This window comes from Vidua macroura, chromosome 3, assembly GCF_024509145.1.
Source record: "Vidua macroura isolate BioBank_ID:100142 chromosome 3, ASM2450914v1, whole genome shotgun sequence".
In the NCBI taxonomy this organism is placed as follows: Eukaryota; Metazoa; Chordata; class Aves; order Passeriformes; family Viduidae; genus Vidua; species Vidua macroura.
The window spans coordinates 86,364,403-86,390,554 of NC_071573.1; the positions used below are offsets into that span (position 1 = coordinate 86,364,403).

The 26,152-nt window shown below is 38.6% G+C and overlaps 1 protein-coding gene across 2 annotated transcripts in view; it reads left to right on the forward strand.

Annotated features, from left to right (window-relative positions):
• LMBRD1 (LMBR1 domain containing 1) overlaps positions 1-12,157 on the forward strand; it is a 65,391-nt gene extending 53,234 nt beyond the window's left edge. For both annotated transcript variants that reach the window (XM_053974303.1, XM_053974304.1), the window contains exons 15-16: positions 9,960-10,051; positions 10,210-12,157. In XM_053974303.1, the coding sequence (XP_053830278.1) occupies positions 9,960-10,051; positions 10,210-10,329 (212 nt within the window). In that variant the 3' untranslated portion in view covers positions 10,330-12,157. The remainder of the gene's footprint in view (positions 1-9,959; positions 10,052-10,209) is intronic.
• Positions 12,158-26,152: the final 13,995 nt, after the last annotated feature.

The following is a 26,152-nucleotide window of genomic DNA, read 5'->3' on the forward strand; positions in this document are numbered from 1 at the left end:
GGTAACAAAGCATTCCAGTTAACTTTAAAATCTCACATTTGCTTTAATGTGCATGTAGAAGATCTTAAAAATAAACCTCAGCTGGTGATTAGCTTAGCATTGAAAGTGCACTTCACTCTGCTTGTTTATCATACAGACAAGCAGGCAAATATTCTATTTGGTCAAGGTACTCAGGAAAACAAAGGCCTGAGCTTCTCAGTGGAACTTGAGATTCTCAGTGGAAACTTACAGATAAGAGAATTACATAATTTTTAATGAGATGTATAAATATGGGCTCTTCCATGAGCAACAATACCAGTAGAACTAGAAATTTTATACTATTTTTCTCTAATTCTCTTAGAGTTGTGCTGGAAATTATAGGAAATGGTAAATTTTCTCAGCTGTATTACTAAATGACCCCTTTTTGACTGTTATTTGGGCAGAAGATGTATTATGATTATTCTGGAGTTCAGTAGTGACTAGCAAGCAGATAATGCTGGAATGTTCCTTGACTTTCCATCTATGCAGGCCTTAGTATTGATTTTTTTTCTTTTTGAGAGAGAGACTAGTAACATTTTTAGTGCTTATTCTTCTATGAAACTTGAGTAAGGCTGTGAATGACTTTTAGCCTGATTTCATTAAAAAACCAAGCTAATTGAAATCATGCTGGTTTTATTTTTTGCAGTCTTCCTTTTCCCTCTGCATATATACAGTTTTTTTCACAGTTTGAATTGGCAGAAGCCATTGCAATACTGATGGTACTCTTTAAGGTCACAATCATATTGATTGCTAACACATGATCTCAGCATAGGATTTATAACCTTCAGAATGGTCCAGATTTTTTTGAACCCAAGACTTCAATTGTTCTTACTTTGGCCAACTTTCAGTTCCTCTGTATGAACAGCAGTTGTATTGTGTGTGCATTTCTATCCTTATGAAAATGTTTTACAGTGTTAGTTAATTCATAGAAAAGATAAACAGTTGTCCCATGTTCTCCTTTTATTATCAGTGTTCTGTAACACCTGATTTTTTGACTGCTTCTTGAAGTTCTTAATAGCCACTCAGTTTTTCTCTACTTTTGTTCTTGGAAAATATTAAACTTAATTTATTTTTGTACTAGTAGAGGTAACTGGACCATTAGTTCTTTGTTCCTAGTCTGTCAAGGCAGGTCTCTTCTGCAGGGCAGTTCCCTTGTATTTATTCTTATCTTCAAATTTAGTATATGTGTTAGTCTTGTTCCTGGTGGTTTATAGCATTTCCCAAGGGTGATTTTTTTTCCTGCCTGTTTTCCCCCATACTTCAAATCATTAATCCATTTTTGATGGCTGTTTTTAGACTTAATGCAGTTTCAAGTATTTAGATATTTTTGGCAAATATAATTGTTCAATTAATGTTTAAGCTGTCTTGTTTCTGTGATTAAAAATAGAAACTGGCAAAATTTAGAAGAGCAAATGTGTTGCCTTAAAAATGAGATCACTTTTGTCCAAATTGTACAGATCTTTGTTTATTGTAAGCAGTTTCTTGACTTGGCCAGTACCTGCTAAAAGCAGAATATACTCATTGGCATTGGTAAGCTGGTTAGCTTGACCTTTGTGAGAGAAATTAAAATAGTCTGATTTCCTCAGACTTTGCTTAATAATAGAAACTGGGATTGGATTTAAATAAACTTACTCAATTCTACCCATACTTGAATTTTTTTGAATACTTTTACTACTTTATATTATTTTCTTTATTAGTTTACTTTGATCAATGGAAATAATATGCTGATGTTTAAAACTAGTCTTCTGATGTACTGTAAACAATTTGTTCTGTGTAAATGATGGCTGTGGTTTGTCATCATCATGTTGTTGCAGTGGCTATCTCTGAGTCATGGTCTCCTTTCTCAATAGAAAAGAGGTAGAGAAGAGGTCGATATGCTGTCCTGTGCTGAGCTAGTATAAGTACAAGATGTATGGATATTTCTTAAATGTGAATATCAATATGATCAAAAGGCTTAAGTGGAGTTGTGTTAACTGTAGATAATAGATTCAGGCCATTCATGTGTTTTTATAACTGAAAGAAATGTTTATTTTGTAACAATCAACTTTTAAAAAAAGTTGCATCAGAAAGCACTTCAATGATTGTTTAATCCAGTCAGTTTTAGAAACTGGAGATGTAATCCTTACCTTGGAATACCTGCAGTTTTTAATAGCTGGTAACAAAACTAATGAAAAGTAGATGCTACTCTTTTCTGTGATCAGACAGAGCATCTTGACAAGTCAGATTTATTTCAAAGGTAGGAACTAAACTTCTAAATACAATTTCTCTTGTTTTTAAGGGTATTAAACGTGGGCAAAAATAGATGCAAATAACTTTAAGAAATGTTGGTCAAGTACTTGCAGTTTGAATTGCCTTCTTTGGTACTAGGGTTTTGTGTAAACCAGTGAACTGTAACTAAATGCAAACATTGATTTGTCTCCTCAATTTTGTTAAACTGATTTCATTCTAACAGGTGTTTTTTCTTAAACATAAAACAAGCAATGACCTTTTAATGGCTGTGCTGATAGATAAGTTTATAGCAATCTGCTGTTTTATTGAATGCTCAGATGTTGGAGATATGATCTCTACTTCCTGTTACTAAGTAAATTATTTTTTTCTTTCTGAAATGGTAGAAGAGACCTGATCAAGCTGTAACAGCTAATACTTCAGGCTGTATTGGGCAGTATTTCCTGTAGATTTGTTTCAAACTAATGTTGTTTGGTCCAAAGGACAATTTCACTTCCTGGAGAAACACAAGGCAGTTAAAATGCAATCTTACACAAAACACATTCTTGAGTATTTATAGTTATATATATGTTGTAGCATTGTTATCTGCTTTCATTCAGCAAAGCTTGTCTCTATTTACTCCTGATATGCAGGAGGTAAATCTGTTTTATACTCAGATAAGGGCCATAATGGTGTAACTACATGAAACAGAATAGAAGACAAAAAAATAATAGAGCAGGGTACAGCTTTTAAGTCAAAGTACCTTTTTTTTAGTTAAACATTTTGCACAAAAGGTTTGTGTTCTGGTTAACTTAAAAGGCTTTTTAAGTAGTCTTTTGGGGGTAGTAAGTTATTTTTGTTATATTTGTTATAGGCAAAACAGGTTTTACTTTTCAGTGTTCAGTACAGTTGGGCAAAAATATCATTTGATGACTGTTTTCAAGGCTAATGACAGCTGAAATGTTGGGCCCACAAATCAGTTGAGTATAAGGTAGAGCAAAGAAGTTCAATTATTTGTTTAAGACTCTTGCAGCAGGACTAAAGTGTCGAGCACTTGGTGTAGGTTTATCTAACAGGTTAATGGGATTTAATGCAAATGAGCAATGACTCAGCTGCAAGCCCGAACTATGAGATCTGATAAACACTATCTGCCTCTTTCTAGATTAAAAGATCTAGTTTTTAAGCATCACTCACTTTAAATGCATAACTAGCTCTGAATCCCCCTTGGATTCTCTTCCTTCATTGAGGAAATGAGCCTTGCCCAAGGCCTGTTACATGCTGGGTAAAGTCTACCTGCTAGGCCTTTTTCATAGACCTGTGCTGACTTGGAACTACATGTGAAGTGAGAAAGAAAAAAAATTCTCATTTCTAAGGCTTTGAAATTACTTCATCTGTGCTACATTTTAAGACACACTTATTAGCTAGAAGTCAAAATGTTCAGGACCTCAGGCTTTATTTTTGCCTGAATAAAGACTAGATATAGACATTACTCAAGCTGTAAAGGAGGCCCAAGTACAAATGCCAAAACAGGAGCGTATTCTGTTTCTCTTGTAGAGAAATGCAGGAGACATGCAAGGGGAAACCACAAGCAAGTTGCTCAGAACCCTCAGTATTAGTAATTTTGCGTGGAGAGTTGTATGACTGTAGGTTATCGCTTCCAAACTATTGTTTTAAATTAATTAATTTGAAAAGATACAAAATGCTTAACATAAAGTAAGGATTTTAGTGGGTACTTTCCATTTTCCTGTTGCTTTGTGAATGACCTCACTAGTACTTTACCCTGAATCTATACTTATACCTAACACTTTTGAAGTCCTCTATAACCATAAGAACTCCATATAGATAAGCACAGTGGTGTATGTCTGAGCACAGAAAGCCCTGTTTGGCACCTGTAAACAATACAAACAGCTAAGACTGCTGTAAATATCTTTTTGCAGTACATTGTTCACTGACATGCAGCTCTAGATATGTCAATTCCCACAATTATTTTTCCTAAAGGAGGAGGTTTTGATAAGAATGAAAATAGTAGGTTATGCTGTCTGCTGCTTCCTGTATAGAGTTTTACATCCGTGTTCATCCCTAGAGTGTTGCCTTTGATGTTTATCACTGGCTATATCTTTAAAGTAATTGTTTGCCTCTAGTTACTTTAAAATAATGTTTTCAAGAGTGACTCACAAAATGCCTCTTGAAGAACTTCAAGTTTAAAGTGGCAATTCAAAGGGTGAAGTACCAATTACGGTTTGTCTTTAAACCCATGTGGCCAGTCCTTTTAATTAACCTGAATTGTACAGAATGTTTCAAAGTATCTCTACTTTCAACAAAAGCACTGAGAATACTTCTTCCATCAGCAGGCTGATCCAATGGTTTATTGCTTCCCTGTAGAAACTGGGCATTATCTCTTTGGATTTAAAGTGGCTTCAGATTTAGCTTTTGGCTAATGCTGTACCTTTTCACTTTATACATGGACTTGTAGCATTAGTATTTTCCTCACTTGAGGGTACTTAATAAACATTAAAATCAAGTCATCCTTTAAACTTAGAAAAAAATGAGATTAACAGGTTTAGCTCTTCAAATCTCCTTAAATGTTTTTCACCTAGTCTGTTAATACATGCAAATCTTGGCACCCTCACAGATTCTCTGTAACCAAAGTGAAATAGAAACCTTGGAGCTGGGTGGAATTTTGCATTATAGTGCCATAACTGTGCTAGGATGAACTCCAAATCTAAAACGGCTGAAAAAGGACTGACATGCTCTCTGAACATATAGAGGGAAGTAGTGAAAACTTCTGCTATGTTTAGCTAAAGTTTGTTTGTTCTTGATCCAGAACCTTCTTTCTACAACTAAATCCTTCATTCATACATAAATGCAAATCCTGTTACTACATGTCACTTCATTTAAATTTGACTGTTGGGGAAAAAATGTGACACCTAGATCACTCAGCAGGATGTTATTTTTATTATTTAGCATTAAGAAACTTTGATTAGTGACTTTTCTTCTTTCAGCACAGAATCTTGGAAGATCTTACGGGAAGCCTCCTTATGCTATAAAGCCCTGATAACACTGATGGGACTTGAAAATTCTGAAGCCATTTAATATAAACTTTCAAAATGTGTAATTATTATCAAGAAATTTTGTGACTGCTGCAGTTGTTCATGTACTGTAAAATAACTGGAAATAGCTAATGGTTATCCAGACTTGTAATTTTTGTTACAAAATCAGATCTATTTGTTATAAAACCAGACTGATTCACATTGATTACATAATTTTTCTGTCTAGTTTTATATGAAGTTGTGTTTGATTTGCAGATAGACCATGAGAAGTATCATACACAATGTACCTGTAGCTTGAAGTGCTGAAAAAACACAGAGTTTGCTTTCTAAATAATTTGTCACAAATAGCTTTTCCAGGCTCCTCATTAGTTCCTGGTTTCCAGGTTTCTGGCTCCACTTTAGCCTGTTAAATGTTTTCCTTTGTTAGGATTTGATTCCAAACCTACTGAGCAGCTTCTGTTGAATAAGGTAGCTTTTTGGACTAGACTTTATCTGGCTAGACTTTTGGTGTCTACAGGTCTAATTTAGGTGCCATCTCATTACCACTTCCAGCTAAAGCAAAAAAAACCTGCACCAAAGCCAGACAACTGTGATGAAACAGCAGGCAGCTTTTTTTTTTTTTTTTTTTGCTTGTATGTTAGACCTAGATTTTATAGAATTTTAGATAGCTGCAAACTGTTGTTTAACATCTGAGTGACTTGATACTCATGCTTCTGTTGTGCTCTGTAGTACTTCAACGTGCTGTCAGCTTGAAGTGTTGGAAGCTTAGTGATTCACATCTCTAAGTGGGGAGGTAATGTAGCTACATACAACCAGTTGGGAAATATTTTCAGATCTCTGCTATATGTGAGTAGTATTTGTTCCAGTATGCTCTTCAGTCTGATAAGGGATCAAAGGTGTAATTTTATTGCCAAGTTAAGCTTGAAGCAAGTGGTGCTGAAGCTGTTTAATGCTTGCATTGTTGTGAAAGCTGAATGAGCGATGAATTGAAATTTAAGCAGTTTCTACGAGAAGTTAGGTGAGAGAAAGATAACTGGTATGCAATGCCACAACCCAAAAGTTGTAAAAGCTTTGTTTAGGTGATTAATTTTAGCTTGTGAAATCAGAAGCAGTGGAGGGGCTGGATTGTCAAGTGCAAAAACAGGCTCAACAGCTGAATGAAGCTACTGTTAATTCTGTGTGTATATGTGTGTATATATATATATCACAGCAGAGAAGAATATGGAGTAAGTGGGGATATGTTCAAATAGTATATTAAAAAACACTTGTAGAAACTAATGACTAAGGGGCAGTTAAGAATGTAGTCACTTTTTGCTGTTTAGCCAACAAGAAAAGAAAAAAAATCCTGTATTTGTGGCTGGGACAGCTGTTGCTGATATTCCACAAATCTGTTTCCAGAGAAATGTGTAAGTGATATGTGAAATACAATCTTTAACATAAACTTCTGTGGACTTTGGAAGCACTGGAGTGATCTGAACATTATGAAATATTGATCAAGATGTTAGGTTGTGAAATGATAGGTACAGAATGGGAACATTATTAATATGCTTGTTAATATCCTCCTGTAGAAACTCCTGAAGCTTGCTTTGTCTCAACAATTTGGTCTGTGACCAAAGCCATACCGAGAACCTTGAAACAGCAGCTACTTTTTGCAATGCAGGTTTTGATGCATTGGCAGCAAGGCTATATGAAATAAGTATTCTTGGATACCTAAAGCTATGCCTTCAATACTTCTAGGGTCTGAAATTTTGCAGTGCTTAGGTGTTCAAGCACAGTAAGGATGCAGCTTTTCCTTTAGAAGTAGTTTTGAGTGTATTTGAAGTAAAACTTAGTTTCTGCTTGAAACTGGGGACATTGACTTCATCTGTCTTTGGATAACATTCTCACTTTGGGGTTTTCCATCCAAAAATATCATTGTTATTTAGATTTGTGTGGTCTCAATATCTATCTTCATGTAATGATTTTGAGCACACACAGAACCTAAGAGGTAGTCTGGTCCAGCCCCCCAGCAAGGGGCAAGTAGAGCAGGTTGCTCACATCCATCCAGCTTTGAATTTCTGAGGGACAGCCTGCTTCAATGATTGCCTATGCTGATTGCCTCTCTGACTATTTAATAGGTGTATTTCTTGCTGCAGCTCTGTCATCTGTTGTCCTGTTGTTATGCAGGTCTAGGAGGAATCTCAATACTTTGTAAGCAAGCCCTCACTAGATAGCTGAGGCAGCAGTAAGACACACCTGCTAACATCTTTACTTCAAGCTGAAAGAACACATCTTAATTGTCTGTTGTGTGCCCTAATCTGTTGCAGTGGTCCTCCACTAGACTTGTGTCAATAAGTCAGTGCTGCTTTTGTACTGGGCAGCCCAAAATGGCACCATTGCAGATGCAGTTTGTCACAGTGGAAGAACTGATCAGTTTCATGCACTTTTGCTGCATTCCAGATAGTGAAGCCTGAGAATCAGTTAGATTTCTGAGTTATAGATACATGTTCTGTTGGTCTACTGGGAGATGAGGTCACTTTCTGCACAGTTGCATTTTATCTGGCCAGTCCTAAGCCTGCACTATTGCATGGTGTCATTTCGTTCCATATGCAGGGTTTCTGTCTCTGTTCAACTTTGAGGACTGTTTAAAGGGGCTTGAAAACAACCCTTTCCTAAATCTGACCATTTAGTGTATTGGACCTCTGCTCTTTATTTCTCCCCAGTTTGATCTATGGATTTACAGAGGGTATAATCTGTTTCATTGTCTAGTTGATTAATGAAGAGGTAAAACAAGTGTACAGTATTGACTTTCAAATAATGCCAATGCTTATAAATTACATTGTTCACAATAATTTGTAACTCTTCCCTAAGAAACTCTTTCCTTCTATGTGCTTTTGTGAAAGCTTACTGTGTTTTTAGCTGCATAAAAAACAATCTTCATCAGTAAGTTCTCATAATTTGAGTTTTCAGTGCACAAAATCATGTTTTAGGCTTTAATATTTGGCTTTGAACAGAATTATCATTGTAATTCATCATAAACTAGCCAATTCACTTCCTAGAAGAAGCCTTAATTTGAAAATAGTACATTAAGTGTAACTAATTCTTACCATAATGAAAAACTTCATCATTGGACTCAAAAAATAGTTGACTCTTCTGATAGTAATGACTATTAGTACTTGTCATTCTTTATTTTAAAAATTGTTTTGTCTTTAATCCTGGCTGTTTAGCTTTGTTCCTTGGTACATAGAATACGTTGTGTTTTTTAAATGGTGGCAGGTATCTGTTGGAGGCTTGGTAGCTTTCCATGTGTACTTTTGTTCCACATGATCACGATACATCTAATATTCACATTGATCATTCTGGATAGCAAGTAGCTATCTTAATTCAGGCTATTTATTATAACTTACTCTAAATTGAGTCATATGGGAGAATCAGTTGATGAAATATGTCATGTCAGCCTATTAACTAACATTTGTTCAGAAACAATAGCTAAAATTTAGTTATCTGCTCTTGTAACATTGCATAGAAATACTCTCGCAAGGTCAAACTATTCCAAAATATTTATCATCATCTATTTAATCCAATTATTATAAAGTGCCATCTGAAAGTCTTTTAGTTGTTTTTTAATTCAAGTAACCAGCTGGAGAGCTGCAGATGGTATTGGCAATATTATCTGATATATTATCTGCAGTTCTGAAGTATCTTCACCAGCATTTCTTACTTAGATGGCTGCTAAAAGTGAGCTATGTAACTATATAAGTAGTGTATCACTCATAGCTTTAGAAGGCAGGAAATCTTTATTTCAACTGCACCTGGGGAATATTTCCAAACCTGGGGTCCAAACTGAGGGACAAACAGGCAGTTTCTAGGTTGCTTACTTTCTCTGGTGTCCAACATGTTTGCACACCAGTTCCTGCTCTGAAATGGGCTTTAGGTGGGGTTGAAGCATAGTATAAAAAACCAAAAAGACCAACCAGGAAATGATATTTTACCTTAGCATGAACTCGGTGCATGTCCTTCCTTGCATTTCAGAGATCAATTAAGTGGCTCACATGTCCTGCTGGCCATCCTCTAGCACGACTCCCTGAATGCCACAGGTTCAGTGCTCCCTATCTGCATGCTGAAAATTCCTTGGAAATTTGATTCTTAATTTTAAAATCTACTAGTTAGAAATGAAAAAAAATACAGCCACATCAGAAAATCCTACTTCAATATTCTTATTGTTAGAGGAGTAAGGTTTAACCAGTACAGTCAGGTCTTGTGTACAAATAAGGCTTCTGTTATCTGGGTTGCAGAAGGCCCAGTACACAGTTTTTTGTAGTCCTGAAATGTGTGTTTTAATCCAGAACCTGCTTTGTATGGCTGTGGTTTATATAAAATGGGAAGTGAGTTCCCTTTTGGACAGATTCTAGTTAATAACTGACACATCTGCTTGAGAAATTGTTCCCAGTAATAATAGGGTTACCTGTGCAACTTGTAGCTTTGTGTTACCTGTCACAGTCACTCTCCCATAACAAGTGTCCCTTTTGTATACCTTCTTGGTAGTAAATGCTTCTCCTTCTTGGTAGGAGAGTAAATTAGATGTAATAGAGTGTAATTGTTCTGCAGAGATAAATATTGCTAAAATATTGTCCTACTATATTGTATTTAGCTGATTTTTTATTTTTTTTGTTCCGCATTAATCAGTACTATTTCCTTTCAATTTAGATCAGTGTATTGTCACTCGGACGTACCTCTTTCTTCATAAATTTTGGTTCTTCAGTGCAGCCTATTACTTTGGGAACTGGGCATTCATTGCAGTAAGTATTTGGATTTTGGAGACCTCTGAATCGGGTTGGGTAATTTACAGTAGTTGTCATTGCATCATTTGCATCACCACACTACAATTTGTTTTACTTACATAGCCCTTATATGCCCCTAAACTGAATAAGTAACACTTTCTACTTTAAATTTGCAGGTCTTTTTAATTGGATTAATTGTTTCATGCTGCAAAGGCAAGAAATCAGTCATTGAAGGTGAAGTAGATGATGACGATTCAGATATGAGTGATGATGAACTGTCTGTTTATTACCATTGACAACCTTTTGCCTTCAAGATGAAAAAATGTAAAATTATGTTGAGAGTCATGCCCACATGGAACTCGTATCCAGATGAGCATCTTTGCACCTGTAAAAATAAAATAAATGAGTGTACTTACTTAAAGGGATAAAAAACCTGAATATCACTTTGAGTATCACTGTTAAATGAGATCAAATGTTGAAGCTGACTTTAATATATAGAAAATACTGTTTTATGACTAAACATATGTGTAACCTTCTGATGTATAATTTGATGAACTGTTGTAACTATTTCATAATTCACAATGCTTTTCTGTTAACTTAGGTTTTCTTAAATACTTTTGTGCTTGACTCATAGAACTTTTTTATTCATAAATAAAACTAAAATCCTGCAAAACAGTGCAAATAGTGCAGGAGAGATGAAGTTTACACTCTCAGAAGGACTTGACTTAACTTTCGCATTAGTTTTGCTGGGATTTCTGTATAAAACTAGAGTTAACAAGAGACTGTCCATTAACGTATGCCAAAAATATTATTTAAATGGTGAGTTTCCAGTCTGTAAAAAATAAGTAGTTTTCATACTGTCATCTCCACTAAGTTACCATGGAAATCCTCAGGTAACTGTGAGGTAGCTTTTGCTCTCTCAAAGGAAATCATAGTGTAAATTACAATATTCAGCACTGCTGCAGTGTTTTAGTATGATTCAGTTCTGAAACTTCCAGGTGCCTGATCTAGTCATAACCAATGTAATAACTAAGATGTGGTTAATTTTTAACTTATTTTTCTCTTTAATTGTCTAGTTTGAAGTTCTTTCAATATTTAAAGTAAATATTGTCAATTTGTTTACAAACCAATATGTTTATATAAACACAGTTCAGAAATATTTTTGTCATTTGTGTTGTCTTTGTAAATTAATCCTATTTTAGCTATATAGTTACTGAGCTATATTTCTAAGGACGAAAAAAATCTTCATATATCCTTTGACAGACTCTGAAAGAGAAAATGTTTACAAGGACAGGTTTTTAAGCTTCTAATGCTACCTGAGGGACATTATAGTCTATGCAAGCACATGGAAAGGTTATTTAGGTAGTCTTTTTATAAGACTAATTATTAAATAGCTTTTAGAATGTAGGGTAGTTATTATATCTTGCTTTCATGTTGCAAACACTAAAGTTATTTCAAGAACAATCTGCCTATTTCTGCAGTATTTTAGAACAGCAGGCTCTCAGGAACTTCTGAATTCTAATCTAGTTTCAGTATTGGAGGAGGTCTTAGGTGAGTTGTGTAGTTTGTGCAGTAACACAGGGAACTGGTGTTTGGACTATAGGAACAAAAAAACCTGATGTCTTTTAACAAGCCTTCTGTGCCAACTGCTCCAGTAATATAAATGTTGATGTGGCAATGTGGAAGAATCACACACAGAATAAGCTGAGTTGGAAGGGGGGACGCATATGGATTGAGTCTATCTCCTGGTGTTGTAGGTGGCTCATAAGCTGAAAATATGCAGTCAGGTCTGCTCAACTGATATCAATCAATCTGTTTGCTACTAATGTGACATTTGAAAGGAGAGAAAGGTGTTCAAACACTGAGAGTAGGTACTGAAATTTGACTAGGCAGTCTTGAGCTGTCTGATTAGAATTAGCTGAATATTATTTAAATGTGACAACTGGGGAAACTTGCAAGGAATTAGTTATAAGAAGTTCAGGTAATTCAAACAGAAGGTAGAATGTGATGTTGACTGTCTGGAAGCTGCATCCAGAGCATAGCAAGAACTTGGAGTATACTTACTTGTAGATGCCCTGGTGGAAAACTTATATGAGCTAATTTAAATAAAGTTAACGGCTCAGATGTCCTCCTTTCTTTGTGGGTTTTATTCTTTTGTCATCTTCAGTTTCAACCAAAAATTGTCACTTCTTTCTAACAGGTTTGTTTGTAACTCAGCTTTGCAAAGTTATATCCATTTTGTCCTAACTTTGCCCTGGGGAGATCCCTGCTCATCTGGGGAAGATTGTTGGGAAGGTGCCATGCAGCTGCTTCATGCTATGTGCAGGCCTAGAGGATCACTGGCCAAGATGCCTGGCCATTGCCTAGTATATTTTGTTATAGGTCTCTCCTGTTTCTAGTATTTCCTTAATTTCCAGGAATTTCTCCCCAGTCCAGTTCTGTTTCCTGTCTAAATAATCTATATGCAGTAATACAACAATCTGCCTTTGAAATGGTGACTTTGTCTTTTTAACTGGAGGACTCACTAAGTACCAGTTTTTTTTTAATCCAGGGATTAATCAGATTTATAAGCAGACCATTGTTAATTACAACTATCAAGAAGCAGGCTTCTCTAGGAGAGTTCAAAGTTACTTCAGACATCTGCTGTCACCCTCTGTCACAGAAGCAGTAAATAACTGCCAGCATTCATAATCAAAATTATTCGTCACCTGCCACATCCTCACTAAAATTTTTCAGGAGTTCAATGAACCATTTGACTGACAAGGTTTTAAAAGATTTTCCACGCACTAATGTAATTGTAATGAATATGCACTCAAGAATTCATCTCTAAATATTTCATGTGATGGAAACTTGACGACTTTAGCTGTACTGTGCCTTTAAAATGAACTAGAGGTGTTAAACTAGAAGACATTTACTGTGTGAACTCTGACTGTTTTTCTGCATCCATTATCACCAAGTCAAGAAACCTAGCAGTGAAGTTTAAGACAGCTGTGACTTAAAATACTTGGCTTTGATCAATACTTGCAGGAACTTCCAAGAACTTCCAGTATATTTTCGTCTTCGTTCTCTCTTGTGCGGTCTTAAATGCTTGCAGTTAGAGCAATTAATTACTTTTCATCCACAAAGTTATAGTGCTGCTATAGCAGCACATTTCACCTCATTTAGCTGTTAAATAAGGAATGATAGTCCAGTTTTCTGCAGTTTTGGGAGCAAATTTGAACTTTGCAGTCATGTTACAATAGTGTTCTACCTTGAAAGCAAACATTTAATATCTTCAACTGAGTCTTCAGAGATCTGTTTTCTGGAGTAAAGTCACTAAAAGGCATAAGAATTTTTTCACTGCTTTCTTTAAATGAATGATATTTTAAATCCATCTCTGAAGTGTGAGCTTTCAAAACTTCTGTAGTGCTATTGTCAGATCTGCCTTAAGTTACCTTTGTTGTTGCACTTCTCCAGTTAGATTCTACCATGCTGGAGGCTCACGACCATTTAGAAACTAGAGAGCCTTAAATCTTGCTGACATGTCAAATAAGCCAAGATCACTAGGAATCTCTTGGATATAATTCAGCAACATGTGCCAAATAGTTCCTCATTTTGCTACTTGGACTACAGTGATTGGTAGTTTATCCAGAGTTCTAGGTCATAAGTGTGATAAAGCCTGTAATCATTTGCTTGTTCCATATCTGAAGCTGAGCGTGTGTTGCAGATTTCCTGCTGATTGTCAGAAACAAGTGAAAAGCCTTTCCTGGTAAAGATGAAAAGAAATACCTGCTAACTTTTTGTATTTTCTGCTTTAAGTTCGGGAAAATGATTGCAGGGTAGGCTTGAGATTTTTGCACTGAAAATGTTAATGTGTTTGTGGGTAGAGTGTACCTGTACAAGAGCCATGCTGCAAAGGATGGTAATGGCATGTTCAGAAATTTTGACTATTTAAGCTGAAAGCTAATGAACCTTTTCAGTGCTTGTGATTTGCTTCTGAATAGTCAGCGTAGACATAACTATGCAGTTTCTTTGAGATGTCTTCTACTGCTGTATTTCTTGGGTTTTCAGCTGTTATTTGGCTTTGTAGGCCAACTCAAACTTGTGTTGACAGAGCTTGGAAAAACATTACCCCTTGTAGAAACTATTATGTGGTTTATCCTAAAATAATGCTAAATGCTGTTATGCATAGCAGAGGTACAGTTGAAGTGTTTAAGGTTTCTTTTGAAGTGTAGAAGGTAAATTTTCTCCAGTAAGTAAGCAGACTTATGACTGCACTCATACATTCTGGGCATGGGCAGGAAAATAAAGCCTTGCTTCTGAGACAAAGCAAAGGAAAAAAGATTTATCCCTTTCTAAAATTATCAAAATAATTTGAAATGCTCAGGCTGTAACATTTTTCAGGATCTTAGGTTAAAGATTATAATTCATATTGAAAATACTTCTACATTAGTGTAGATCTGTTCTCTTGTAACCTTCTTAAAGGTCATTTTTCTTGCAGATAAAGCAAAGAATAGAAATTGAGAATCACTATCTCTTCTCCTACAAATGTGTATTTTGAATGTACTTCCCAAAAGAAATAAAAGCCTTGTTTTGATTGTGGCAAGATACAATTTTCTATTTTTCTATACTCTAAACCAAATTCTGCTTCTAAATTAAGACACTTGCCAATTCTGGATAATTAAATGGATCAGAAATTCTTCAGCTTTAGTGAGATGTGGTTGTTACAGAAATTATCTGGAAGCTGGGTTATTTTTAACTTCCTTCTATTCAGAGAGGTTGCATGAGTGATAGCACTTCAGTCAAATTTATAGCTATAAAGAGGGTTATTTCTTTTAAATAAACAGACAGTTTAAGCATATTTAACGAGCTGTATTTACAGCTGTCTTCCAGATTTACCTCTAGAAGTGTGGTGTATTTAGGAGGTCAGACAGAAGAACTTGGGCTTATAGAGTACTGGTAATAGTAGTAAGTTTTGTGATCCTCTTGTATTGATATTGAGTCCTTACTTTGTATGTTATAAATGTCTGTTTTTTCACAAAGAAAATAATGCAGGTTGCCTATAAAATAAAACAGCTTAAATTTTTTTGAGCATTTTTGGAGGACAATTTCAAAATCATTATCATGAGAACCCAAAAGTCTTGCATAAAAATGGAGATTATGAAACATTCAAAGCAGATGTGAAGCTGATCAAGTGTGTAGTTCCTACCGAAATACCAGTCTGGGTATGGTGTTTTTCACTAGAATGTGTGGAACTTCCTGCAAGGAAGTAAAGTATAGTTTGAGTTAATACCTCTGCTTCTGCTAAACTGCCTAAACATTAATCATGACATTTGACATTACCACTTGTGGTAAGTATTTCTTCAGCCAAGAGTACTTCAGAGTCAGGACAGCAAGGACTTGGTGTGAATGACTGATATTTCTCACACACATAAGCCCCTTCCCAAACTTACAGTCTATGGACTTACCACTACATTAGGCTTTTGAAGGAGTGTCCTGGGACTTAAATATATTTAATTCTGACATTTAGTATATACGTTCCAGGTACCATTTGCATCCTGAGTTCAGAGTTATAGAATCATTTAGAAAACTTGGAGAAGACTTTTAAGATTATCAGGTCCAACAGTAAATCTAACACTGTCAAGTCCACCAATAAACCACGTCCCTAAGCACCACATCTATGTGTTTTTGAATTCTCTGAGTTTTACTTAGTCTTCTTTAAACTTTTAAGTTAGAAAAGTGCAAATCTACATCATTATTGTATGCTATCTTTGCATCTATTTTTATTAATTTCCTTGTCTAGAAAGATAATTCCTTTTTACTTGTGCAGAGACTGATATCAGAATATTCTAGGGTATGATTTTCAAAAATGTTGAGTGGAGCTCCTGCTGAAAGCATCAAGGGTTTCAGATCCTAGGAGATTTGGAACATGCTGCTTTGTGCTTGAAGTACTTAGGGAAAATATAAACCCAACTGTTTTCCTTTCTGTTCGTGAAGTAATTAAATATATTAAAAACATATTTCTAATTAATGGAGTTTAAAATGCTATCAGTTTTAGGTATTTGAAGTTACATTCCTGAAAAGTTAATATTTGACTAATTCAATCATTGTAGATAGTACAGGTTTCAGACTTACCTGGTCTTGTCGCTGGTTCTGAGAGCCAGCAGAAGGGTACTGTCAGAATTGATTATAGATAATTTGTAATCTTTCCTGAACTATCTTTGAGCATAGAGTTAAGAGACTTAATAATAGAGAATGTTGTTGGTTTTTTTTTGGTTGTTTTTTTTTTTTTTTTTTTTTTTGTGGGGACTTTTTAATTTCTGACTCTTAGTCCTGCTTCAGAGCTTGTCCAAATGGTACCTGACAATATTCTGGAAGGGGCTGACAGCTTTAGGAAGCAATTGTTCATAGAGAAGACAAAGGTTGAGAGAAAAGACTCTTTACACGTGCTAGATCCACAGCATTTAAAGCTTACACCATAGAGAGCCACACTTCAGACAGTCTGCTATCCAACAGCTCAGTGCTGCTTGACTCTAGGCCAATTTGCATTGTGGAGAGTCTTTATGCTGCAGGATGGTGTAAAGCAAAGCTGCGTGCCGAGAAAAGAGCTTGCTGGTCATAGGTGTGCAGGACCTAAACCTGATCTGTAGGTTTCTAAATCTTGGTCTATAAGAAGGTTTTCATTGCTGACAGAGAATCAGATTTCTCTAGTCCATCACTGGACAGGTGATTTAGGTGAAGTTGTTCCCTGCTCATTGCAAAGGAGGTTAGACTAGATGACTTTTAAGTTCCCTTCTAATCCAAACCATTCTGTGATTTTCTTCATGGAATCATAGAATCATATTTTTGATGAGTTAGATCTCAAGAGCTGTATCACCTATTTTGGAATGTGGCAAAGAGGAACATTTGGTAGAAGCTGAGTGGGTGTTGATCCTGGATGATTAGACCTTCCACTTTAGTTCTTTCACATTCATAGCAAAGGTAGATTAAAACATGTGGGCAGAATTTAGTCTGAGCAAGTCCTATCTGAAAACTGAGCCATTTAATTTGAATAAACTAATTCCAGGTATTTTTAAAACTTAGTTCATGGTTTGGGTTACCAAACTTTCTAGATAATCTGTAGTTAAGGTCCCTTGTATATTCAGAGATGTCCTTTGCGACAATGCATTATTTTTCCCAGCCCCAGAGTGCCCGGTTTGGATACCTCTGCTTCTCAGCGGGGCTGGTGCTTGTTGCGATTCCCGGGTGCTTCTGCTGCCACGCACTGGGGCAGGATGGCCGTGTTCTGCCATCGGCGCGAGGGAGGAAATAAAGAGGTGAAGGAATTGTCCAATTCATCCACATGGACGGCTGGAAGGCTTTAATGGCCACGGGAGCTGTGGTGGAGAAGCTGCGAACCACCCCCAACTCCGCATGGATGAAAATGGCGACGGGACCAGGGAAGCGGGGATTTTATAGGGGGCGGGACAGGGAGGGCAGGAGCCCTCCTGCCCAATGGGGACAGGCACCGTGGCGGTGACGTGGACCACGGCGACCAATGGGAACACGACAGGGGCGGACCAGGCTCCGGGACAAACGGGGTTGCGGGAACGGGGTGACAGACACTGAACTCTCAGGAGTGAACAGGGGGGTGGTTACAGGACTGGCAGAGTGAGCTCCAATGGTAAGAGTCTTGGAGCGGACCACCACGAGGGGGGGGGGGAACACGGGGGGTGCACGGCGGTACACAGAAACCAGCTAACTAACACAGGTCAGAACCCCTAATCTGAACCCAAACCTGGGATACAACAGTCCTTCTCTACAGATATCCTAATATCTGATGTGTTTGAAGTACAGATAATACACTCTACTTCATTCAGGCTGGCTGCAATACCTACCTAGTATTGTTAGATCATTACACTGTCCTCAATTTGGGTGAAACAAACTTTTGTTTTCACACCTGGAAAAGAATCCTCATCACTGTGCTCTGAGGGAGAACTTGGTCCCTGCTGTTCAATTGGATGTATTGCAGACTTCTAAACATTTCTTGACGTCATAAAGGGAAGTAGAAGCAGCAGCTTCTATAACCAATTGCTCTGTGGTGTGTCTACAAGGGTAAGAGTAGTGGTGGTGGTCTAACTAGAGAGTGATGCACCTGGCTGGCACCAAATTATAATTTTTCTGGTCCTCCAGGCTTGAAAAAAGCTGTATTGTAATATAGTTTAACCTAAAAGTACATTCATTGCTCATCCAGCTATGTTGTCCTGCTGAACAAAAGGTTTTTCATGCTGTGTGACCAGTGCTACTATGTGAGGTGTATGGAACCAGCATTGATGTGCAAGGCTTGCTGAGCAGACAAATGGTGCCAGTTCCAAGTGGTAACAGTAGAAACCCACATCCTACCAAGAGGAGTACTGTCTTCTGGAGATGAAGCATGTCTATTTTTTGTTTCTGAAAAATCTCAAGATCAGCATCCTGACAAGCTGGCATCCTCCTACAGTGGAGCAAGGAGCTGTTTTAATGCCTTTCAACTGTTTCCACAGATTTCCGGTGCCACGGTAGAAATCATGTGAGGATAGTTCTGTCTCATCCTCTTAGCAATGTGTGAACAGGCTCTGTTTTGACAGGCTTGCTGGGTGTGTGTTCACAGTTCCCAGTAAGGCTCCCAGGTCCCATGCCAAAGACACAGGGATAAGTACGTCATTCAGATTTGGCAAATCTGTCATTGGGCTGGATGAATAATGTGGAGAAGGGCTGCTCTTCACAAATGTGAATTTCTGTCTTAAGGAATGTACTGAAAAAGAAATGTTTTCATATTAGTGTCCTGTTTTAGGCCAGTGCCTGAAAAAATCTTTGTAGCAGCAACGCTGAGCTGTCTGATACGATGGGGATGTTTTGAATTGAAGAACTCATCTCATAAAAGTAGCACATCACTCCTGATAGTGTTACTTTTAATCTTATTCCATGTGTTTCTGACGGGCTTTATTTAGATTTACCTATTCCATTTAAGTTAAATATAAGACTTAACTCACTATTCTCCCATAACAAATTTTTAAGCTTTTACATTTAAGACTTTCCATTTGTTTTTCAGCCTATATTTTAAAATGCTTTTTCAGAACTCTAATCCAATCCTGTGGGTAAATGATCTTTAAGTGCCTTGAAGAATACACTCATTTTATGTAATAACATTGCAAAATTTGTCCCCAAGTAGTGTTGGAGCTCCATTTAAATAATCTAGTTGAATGTCATGGATAAAAGAAACTATATGTTCTGGCTGTACCTTGTGCCCTATTGTTGCTCTCTGTGTATTGTTTGGACTTGTTCCAAAACTATTCCTGATGAGTCTTTTGCAGATCCTGAGCTCTTTAACTGCAAAGATTATGCTGCTAGTTGACAGATGTACTTTTTAAAATTTCCCTTACATTTCATCACAGCTCATACAGCATCATTATTTTTTGAAATATGCCAGTACTCCTAAATCTGTAGTGCTCCTGTGTGAGTTTTATAACATTACAGTTATAAAACTTTACGTGTTGGTCTGGACTGTTAAATTGCATGGATGAGAGCTGTTCTCCATACTGTAATGGATTCAGCTAGCTGCTCTTGTTCCTGCTGTGCTGAAGAGGATCCTGCTCTGTAGTCATCTACAGTGGTAGTCATCAATATGAAGGAAAAAATAAAACTCTCTAACGTGCTCCACTCAGGAATTTGTCAGATTCTCTCTGAAGTTGCCCAGTTCCAGCAAGAAGTCATAGCCAGTTTTTAACTATCCTTAAAGCACTTCTAGTTCTCTGCTGTAGAGTTGTTCTCTTCCAAGAGCAAATAATGAGTCATATTGTTTGCATCTTATATGCTCATATGTGGCTAGTTCTTAGTAATGAAAAATGCTCTTCCACAGCAATGGAGTTTAATTTTAAAAGTTCCTAGGGTGGGAATGGTTGTGCCAAAGTATTAAAATAACTTCCATTATGTCTCATTTTGCCCCAGAGATAAGAATGAGAAGCATAATTTTCATAGTATGGACACTTCTGTAACATTAATAAAATATATAGTTTGGTTTAGCATATGAAGTTTAGTGTAAATTTTGTTGTATTTATACGAATTCTCAGAAGTGGCAGTTATGAAAAACAGAGGGAGTTCTCACTCTTGAATCAATTTTTTAACTAGTGAAATACAAAAGTATATATGCAGAAGTGAGACAGTACCTATTTGTATTAAGAATAATCATACATTGTCCCTTAGGTAAGGAAACAATAGGGTGAGTATGAAACTGAGTCGTGCTGAACTGCTTTAGTAGCTTGCGCCAAAAGGGACTTGCGGCAGCTACCTGCCACGACCTCAAGCAGTTGAGAAGCGCCGGCTGGCACTGCCTGTGTGAGGCCGGGTGGCCGCCACGTGTGCGGGCACTCCAGGGAAACGGCGTCTGCCAACCTGGTAGTGCTGAGTGCTGCGGCGTGGGTAACGCAGCTTTGGTGGCTTCACACACTGAGAGGAGGTGAAGGGACGAGAGAAGGACACTTTGTTTGTGAGCCCTAAGAACTTTTATTCCCCCAGGCGTGGTTGGAACAAACGCTCTCCAAGCGGATGCAGTGACAAAAATGCCGCAGAACAAAGAATGGCAACAGGTTAAATAGGGGGTGGGCGGACAGGGGTGGAAACCTGGCTCGCCCAATGGGGACAAATGAGAGCGAGATGACATTGATTATAACAACCAATGGTAACATAACAGAGGTGGGTACAGAGTCCTGGGACAAATAGAAAGGCTAAGGTGGGGTGATTGATACAGAACTTTCTTGAAGAAGCTGAGGGTGTTTACAGGATTGACACTCAACAGGGAGTGACAACCCCTGACTGACAGAACCAAATAAGGAGAAAACAGGGAGAGGTGAGAAGAATGACAGGTAACTGTGGATCTGAATAGCGGGAACTCTTGGAGTAAACAACTTGGAGCAAACCACTGTGAGGGGAAAAAACCACTGTGAGGGGAAGTACAAGGAACAAACCTAACTAACATTAATAAAATATCTGACTAAATAAACCCAGACCACAACAGGGACTGTCTCTGCATATTCCTGCAGCATGTAGTGCTTGCTTAATCTGTTTGTGAGCTCACTCAGTTTGCTAGTGTAATAACAAAAATAAATAGAAGCTAGGGAGCAGAAAGGAGAGAGAGCTACAGCATGAGTGGAGTGGGGTGATGATCTGGGGAAGGATAGTGACTGACCTCAGGACAGCCAGCAAGTGATCACATTGTAAGGCTCTTGAAGAAAGATCTTCCATCTGTGTAAGACGCCAGAAAGACAACCGTAAGAACTAAGGTGCTCCACCAGAAAGAAATGTCCATGTCAGGACAGCAGACTTGGATATTAAGGTGGATGTGATGCTGTCTTAGACACACTAGAGGTCACTTGTCTAGCTAAGGGAGACCTATGTCCTAGGGAAATCTGGTTGCCAAGGGCTTATTTTCTTGCCCCTTCTCTTTCTCTACCTCTGCCTGTCATCATTCTGTCATTTTACATAATTTGTACTTCTGTACTGCTAATATATGCTGTCTTTTTGACTTCTTTTTTTTTTTTTTTAACTTTTTGGAATATTTTGCCATACCGGGAGTTGAAATAAAAATGGTCTAAATGGCAAGTTGATAGCATGACATTTTTCACCCAAAGATGCAGCAGATCTCTGCAATGCCTTGGCTATGCCCAAATCCCTTCCATGTTGTTCAGGTATCCAGAGAGCAACAGACTTGCATGGACTAGTGGGCAGCTGTCACCTGCAGAGAGAGAAGCTGGGTTTTTTTGACAGGTCACCACAAAGGGCTTTTTGAGTTGTGCTGAAGCACTGCAGTGCACACTTGATCCTTGAGGGTCCACAAGGAACATGATGAGATGGATGAGCTGACTGACTTGCCATTGCCTGCCAGTTCCTAAGAATGCAAGTGTGTTTGCACTGCTTGAGCAGGTGAGCTCAGAACTCATTATGGTGTAAGTCAGGCTCAATTACATGCCTAAAGGGGGAGCTCAGAATGATCTTTGAGACAAAACTAAAAGGGAAGGGCTTTAATTACAATAAAAGATAATCCTGTGAACATCAGAAAATGGGGTAGGACTCCTCTGTGACTCAGGAATCTCAACATACATTGCCTAAGGCCATCAGAGGATTTACTACATTTTTGTTGAGCCAGTCTTTACTGAAAGGGTCAGTTAGCTGACTCCTGTGTGCTGGTGCCTGAAAGATTTAATCCAGTGATGAAAAGGTAAAATTTAGCTTTGTATGAAGATGGGACATACTAAGAAGGTACTTCAGTAAGATACTACCAGTTGGGTTAAGCCTGTTGAACTTTGTCCTGTCCTAAAATGGACCAGATTCCTCTGCTGCTGCCTGTCCAAAACCTGTCCCACCTCCCCATCCCGCCTGAAAAAAGGCTGACGAAATGTCAGACTCTTTCAGCTCTTTTGGGTCAGTCAGTGATGATGTGTTGCGACACTGGAAAAAAAGAGAAAGTTGAGTGTTTCTTTCACTGGTAGAGCTGAAAGCAGTATTGAGAAAAAGTCAGGCCCATCAGCTTCCAAGAAAAAATAGTTGCATAGTTGGTAGGTACCTGTAAGCTTGCCAGCAGATAAGTAATAATTGCCACAGATTTACGGAAATCAGTTTCCTACCCTGAGAAAGGTATGGTGGCACCATGCCCACCCTGAAGCTCCCTGGCTTTGCCTGCCTGGCAGAGGCATGGTCAGCAGCGGGGGACACTCCCCTGTGTCTCGAGGAGATTCAGGGAGCGGCTAAGACAGAGCGCTTCGCTGTCTGCCTGGTATGGAGGAGAGGCGGCGTCCGAGGAGGGAATGAGGGAGTCGACTCAAGGCTGGGGAAACAGTCTCAGGTTTAAGTTGTGCTCCGAGGAGCTCCGAGTGCCAGAGTATCTGACAGCCAAAAGTGGCTTCAAGCCTTTCGCAACATCTTAAGTACCAGGGTGGTAACAAGGGGGAAGGGATGCCCACCACCCAATGAGAGGATTTGGGGGAGTGGAAGGCAAAAGGACAGACAGACACACAAACCAATGGGGGAAGTTCAAGGGAGGGACCCCTGGCCCTCATCCACTCACTTGATGCCCAAGGTGGAAGATTCTGGGAGAGTGGGATTAGGAGCTGAGTGATAGACAGAGTGCCAGGAGGGGACAGGGGAATGACTGAGCATTTTCAGGGAGATTGGCATTGAGAGAAAGGCGGGAAAGCTCGGGGTGGAACCATTGGGAGACAATGGGGGGTGAAGGGGCAAACCATTACAGAACTGTTACAGAGATGTAAAAACACAATACAACAGTATGAGCACTGTGGACAGGGAAAGGCATTTTGACAGTCCTGATAGTGTTTTGATAAGCAATCTCTGGAAACCTCCTAGAGCCTAAATGCAGAAGTGATTGGAGAACTGCACTCAAAAGGTGTTAACTGATCATTAATAAACACAGAAAAATATGTTAGGTTGGGTATTTTCATCTTCCTTGTATTCAGTGTTATACTATAATAACATTATGATTGGACCTCGATGATGAAATGTAGAATAGATTTAATAAACCTGCAAATAGTTTAAATTTGAGGAGGAATGCAAGTGCTGTAGAATAAAATAATGAATTTTTAGGAGTTCTGAGAAATGACAAGAATGGTTGATGTGACCAGACAGAGCCAAAATAAAGAAATGGCTACTGGGTCTAGCTTAGAAATTTCTCTGAAAATTACTGTGCATTACAAGATGAACAAGTGCAGTTTGTGGCTACAGTTTTTCTTCATCTCTCAACAGATTTATGGGAACACATAAATGGGTAGCTGACCTTCAAGAACTGCGAAATAATTTTTCCACTTAAAAATGTTAAGACTTGACCAGGAGGAATACATCCTGCTGCTCTGGGTACAGCCTTTAAGAAGCCTGAGAGCAAATCAGATAAAATTATTGGGAGGGTAACAGGAATGATTAGGTGTCAAGACATGACTTGGAGGCACAGGCTGGATGAACTTCTAGAATAAGTGTTCTAATAGCAAGAACCGTGAACTTTTGGAATATGTTGTTTGGGAAAGTTATGGAGTTTTTCATGGATGTGTAACCTGTTCTTATGCTTTTTTTAGAAGGAAGGCACCTGGCTCAAAGCACTGCAAAATCCTGCATTATGCTTCCAAATGCTTATGCTGTTAAAGGCAGACTTGCAAACATGCTAACCAGTACACATTAGAGCCTGTATCTCTAATATCTGTCTTGTGAAGGTCTCTTCTTCATGAACAATGCTTCTAACCTGCTGTTCAAGATTTTCTGGTAGTCTCTCTCTCTTCTGTTACTCCTTACAGGTGAGAGTATAAAGGTTTATTGGTTTGGCATGGCCTGATTTTTGGCAGCAGGGAAGCCACAAAGATGGCTCCTCTGGGAAGCTGCTGGAAGCTTCCCACCACATGGGGCAGACCAAATCCGTGATGACTCTGAAGATGGACATGCTGCTGGCCAAAGCTGGGCCAATGAGAGAGGTTGGTAGTGCCTCTGTGAAGACATATTTAAGAAGAAAATCAAATCAAAAGTCATAGGTTTTGTTTCTAGTCAGAGAAGATGAGGAGGTGAGAACATGTGAGGCAAACAACGTGAAGACACTAAAGGCCAGTGGAGAAGGAGGGGAGGAGGTGCTCCAGGCTCCAGAGCTGAGATTGCTCTGCAGGCTGTGATGAGACCATGGTGAGGCAGCTGTGACCCTGCAGCCCCTGGGGATCCACAGGGGATGCAGAGATCCACCCACAGCCCCCAGGGATCCACAGGGGATGCAGAGATCCACCTGCAGCCTGTGGGGGAGATGCCCATGCCAGAGCAGGTGGATGCCTGGAGGAGGCTGTGATCCAGTGGGAGACCCAGTGGAGAGAGAGGGCCCTTGCTTCTAGGCTGGAGCAGCCTGTCCTTGGAGGACTGCACCCTGTGGAAGAGAGACCCACGTCACAGCAGGTTTGGGAGGACTGTGTGCCCATGGGAGGGACTCACTTTTGCAGCAGGTGAGGTCTGGCTGCTGCTCAGGAGCGTGGACCACTCTGGAGAACTTCACAGAGAACTGCCTCCCATGGGAGGGACCTCACAGGGGAAGGACTTCTCTCACAGAGCAGCAGAAGAAAATTTCAGTGATGAACTGACCCGAACCCCCATGCCTTGTCTTCCTGCACTGTTGGTGGGAAGAAGTGAGGGGCTGGGGAGAAGAAGGTGTTATAAGGGCTTATTTTACTTCTCATTATCCTCTTCTGACTCTGTTAGTAATAAATTCACTTTGCAACTAAAGTTGAACCTTTTTTGCCCTCAAAATATTTCTCATGGTCTTTATCTCACTCATGAAGTGGGTTTCCCTCTGTTGCCCAGCTGTGGCAGGGGAGGGTGAGTGAACAACTCTCGTGGGTGCCTGGCGCTGGGCCAGTCTCAAACCACGACAAAAGGAGATTGGAGGCAGGAGTGTTGGGCTATAATTTATAGCACAGTGGTATTTTCATGGGGATTTAAAGCATTTATAGATGTATAGGTTATGCATGTTTCAGAGGTTGAATTCACACTATAGAAAGAAGTGGCCCATTTAATGTTAACACCCCATTTTACTGGTTTATTCAACAAGAAATTTATCATTTTTTCATATATTGTCCAGAGGCAAATGAAGAAAAGATTGCAACTGTGACTTCCACTGATTTCTCTTTAAGAAGGAAAAGCAAGGCAGAATATCCACTGCTGGTGACTGCCAAGATAAACTGGGGCAAAATTAAGTCTTTGAAAAGCTCTAAATCAATTTCAGTGACAAAAAATCACTCATGGAAACAGGCTGTTTTGTGACAGAATTTCTGAAAGTTAAGCAAATAATGTAGAGCAAGTCAAAATGCGATAATGTGCTGCACTTAAGAGGTATACTTTCCCCCTCCCTCCCCCTTCCCCTGTTGATTAGCATTCATGTTCCTGTTTTTACATTAGAACACTGATAGTAAGAGTTATTCAGTTAAGATAGCAAGAAGATATTATCCATAGAACTAAGTATACAAGAAAAGTACAGAAAAATGCTGTGGAAGAAAATGCAACTGATTCAATTACTTACTTTTGACAGGTTAAATATTCATCTTCACTGTCTGTGCATTGCTTGAATATAGTCTTGATTATATGTTCCAGTCTTTT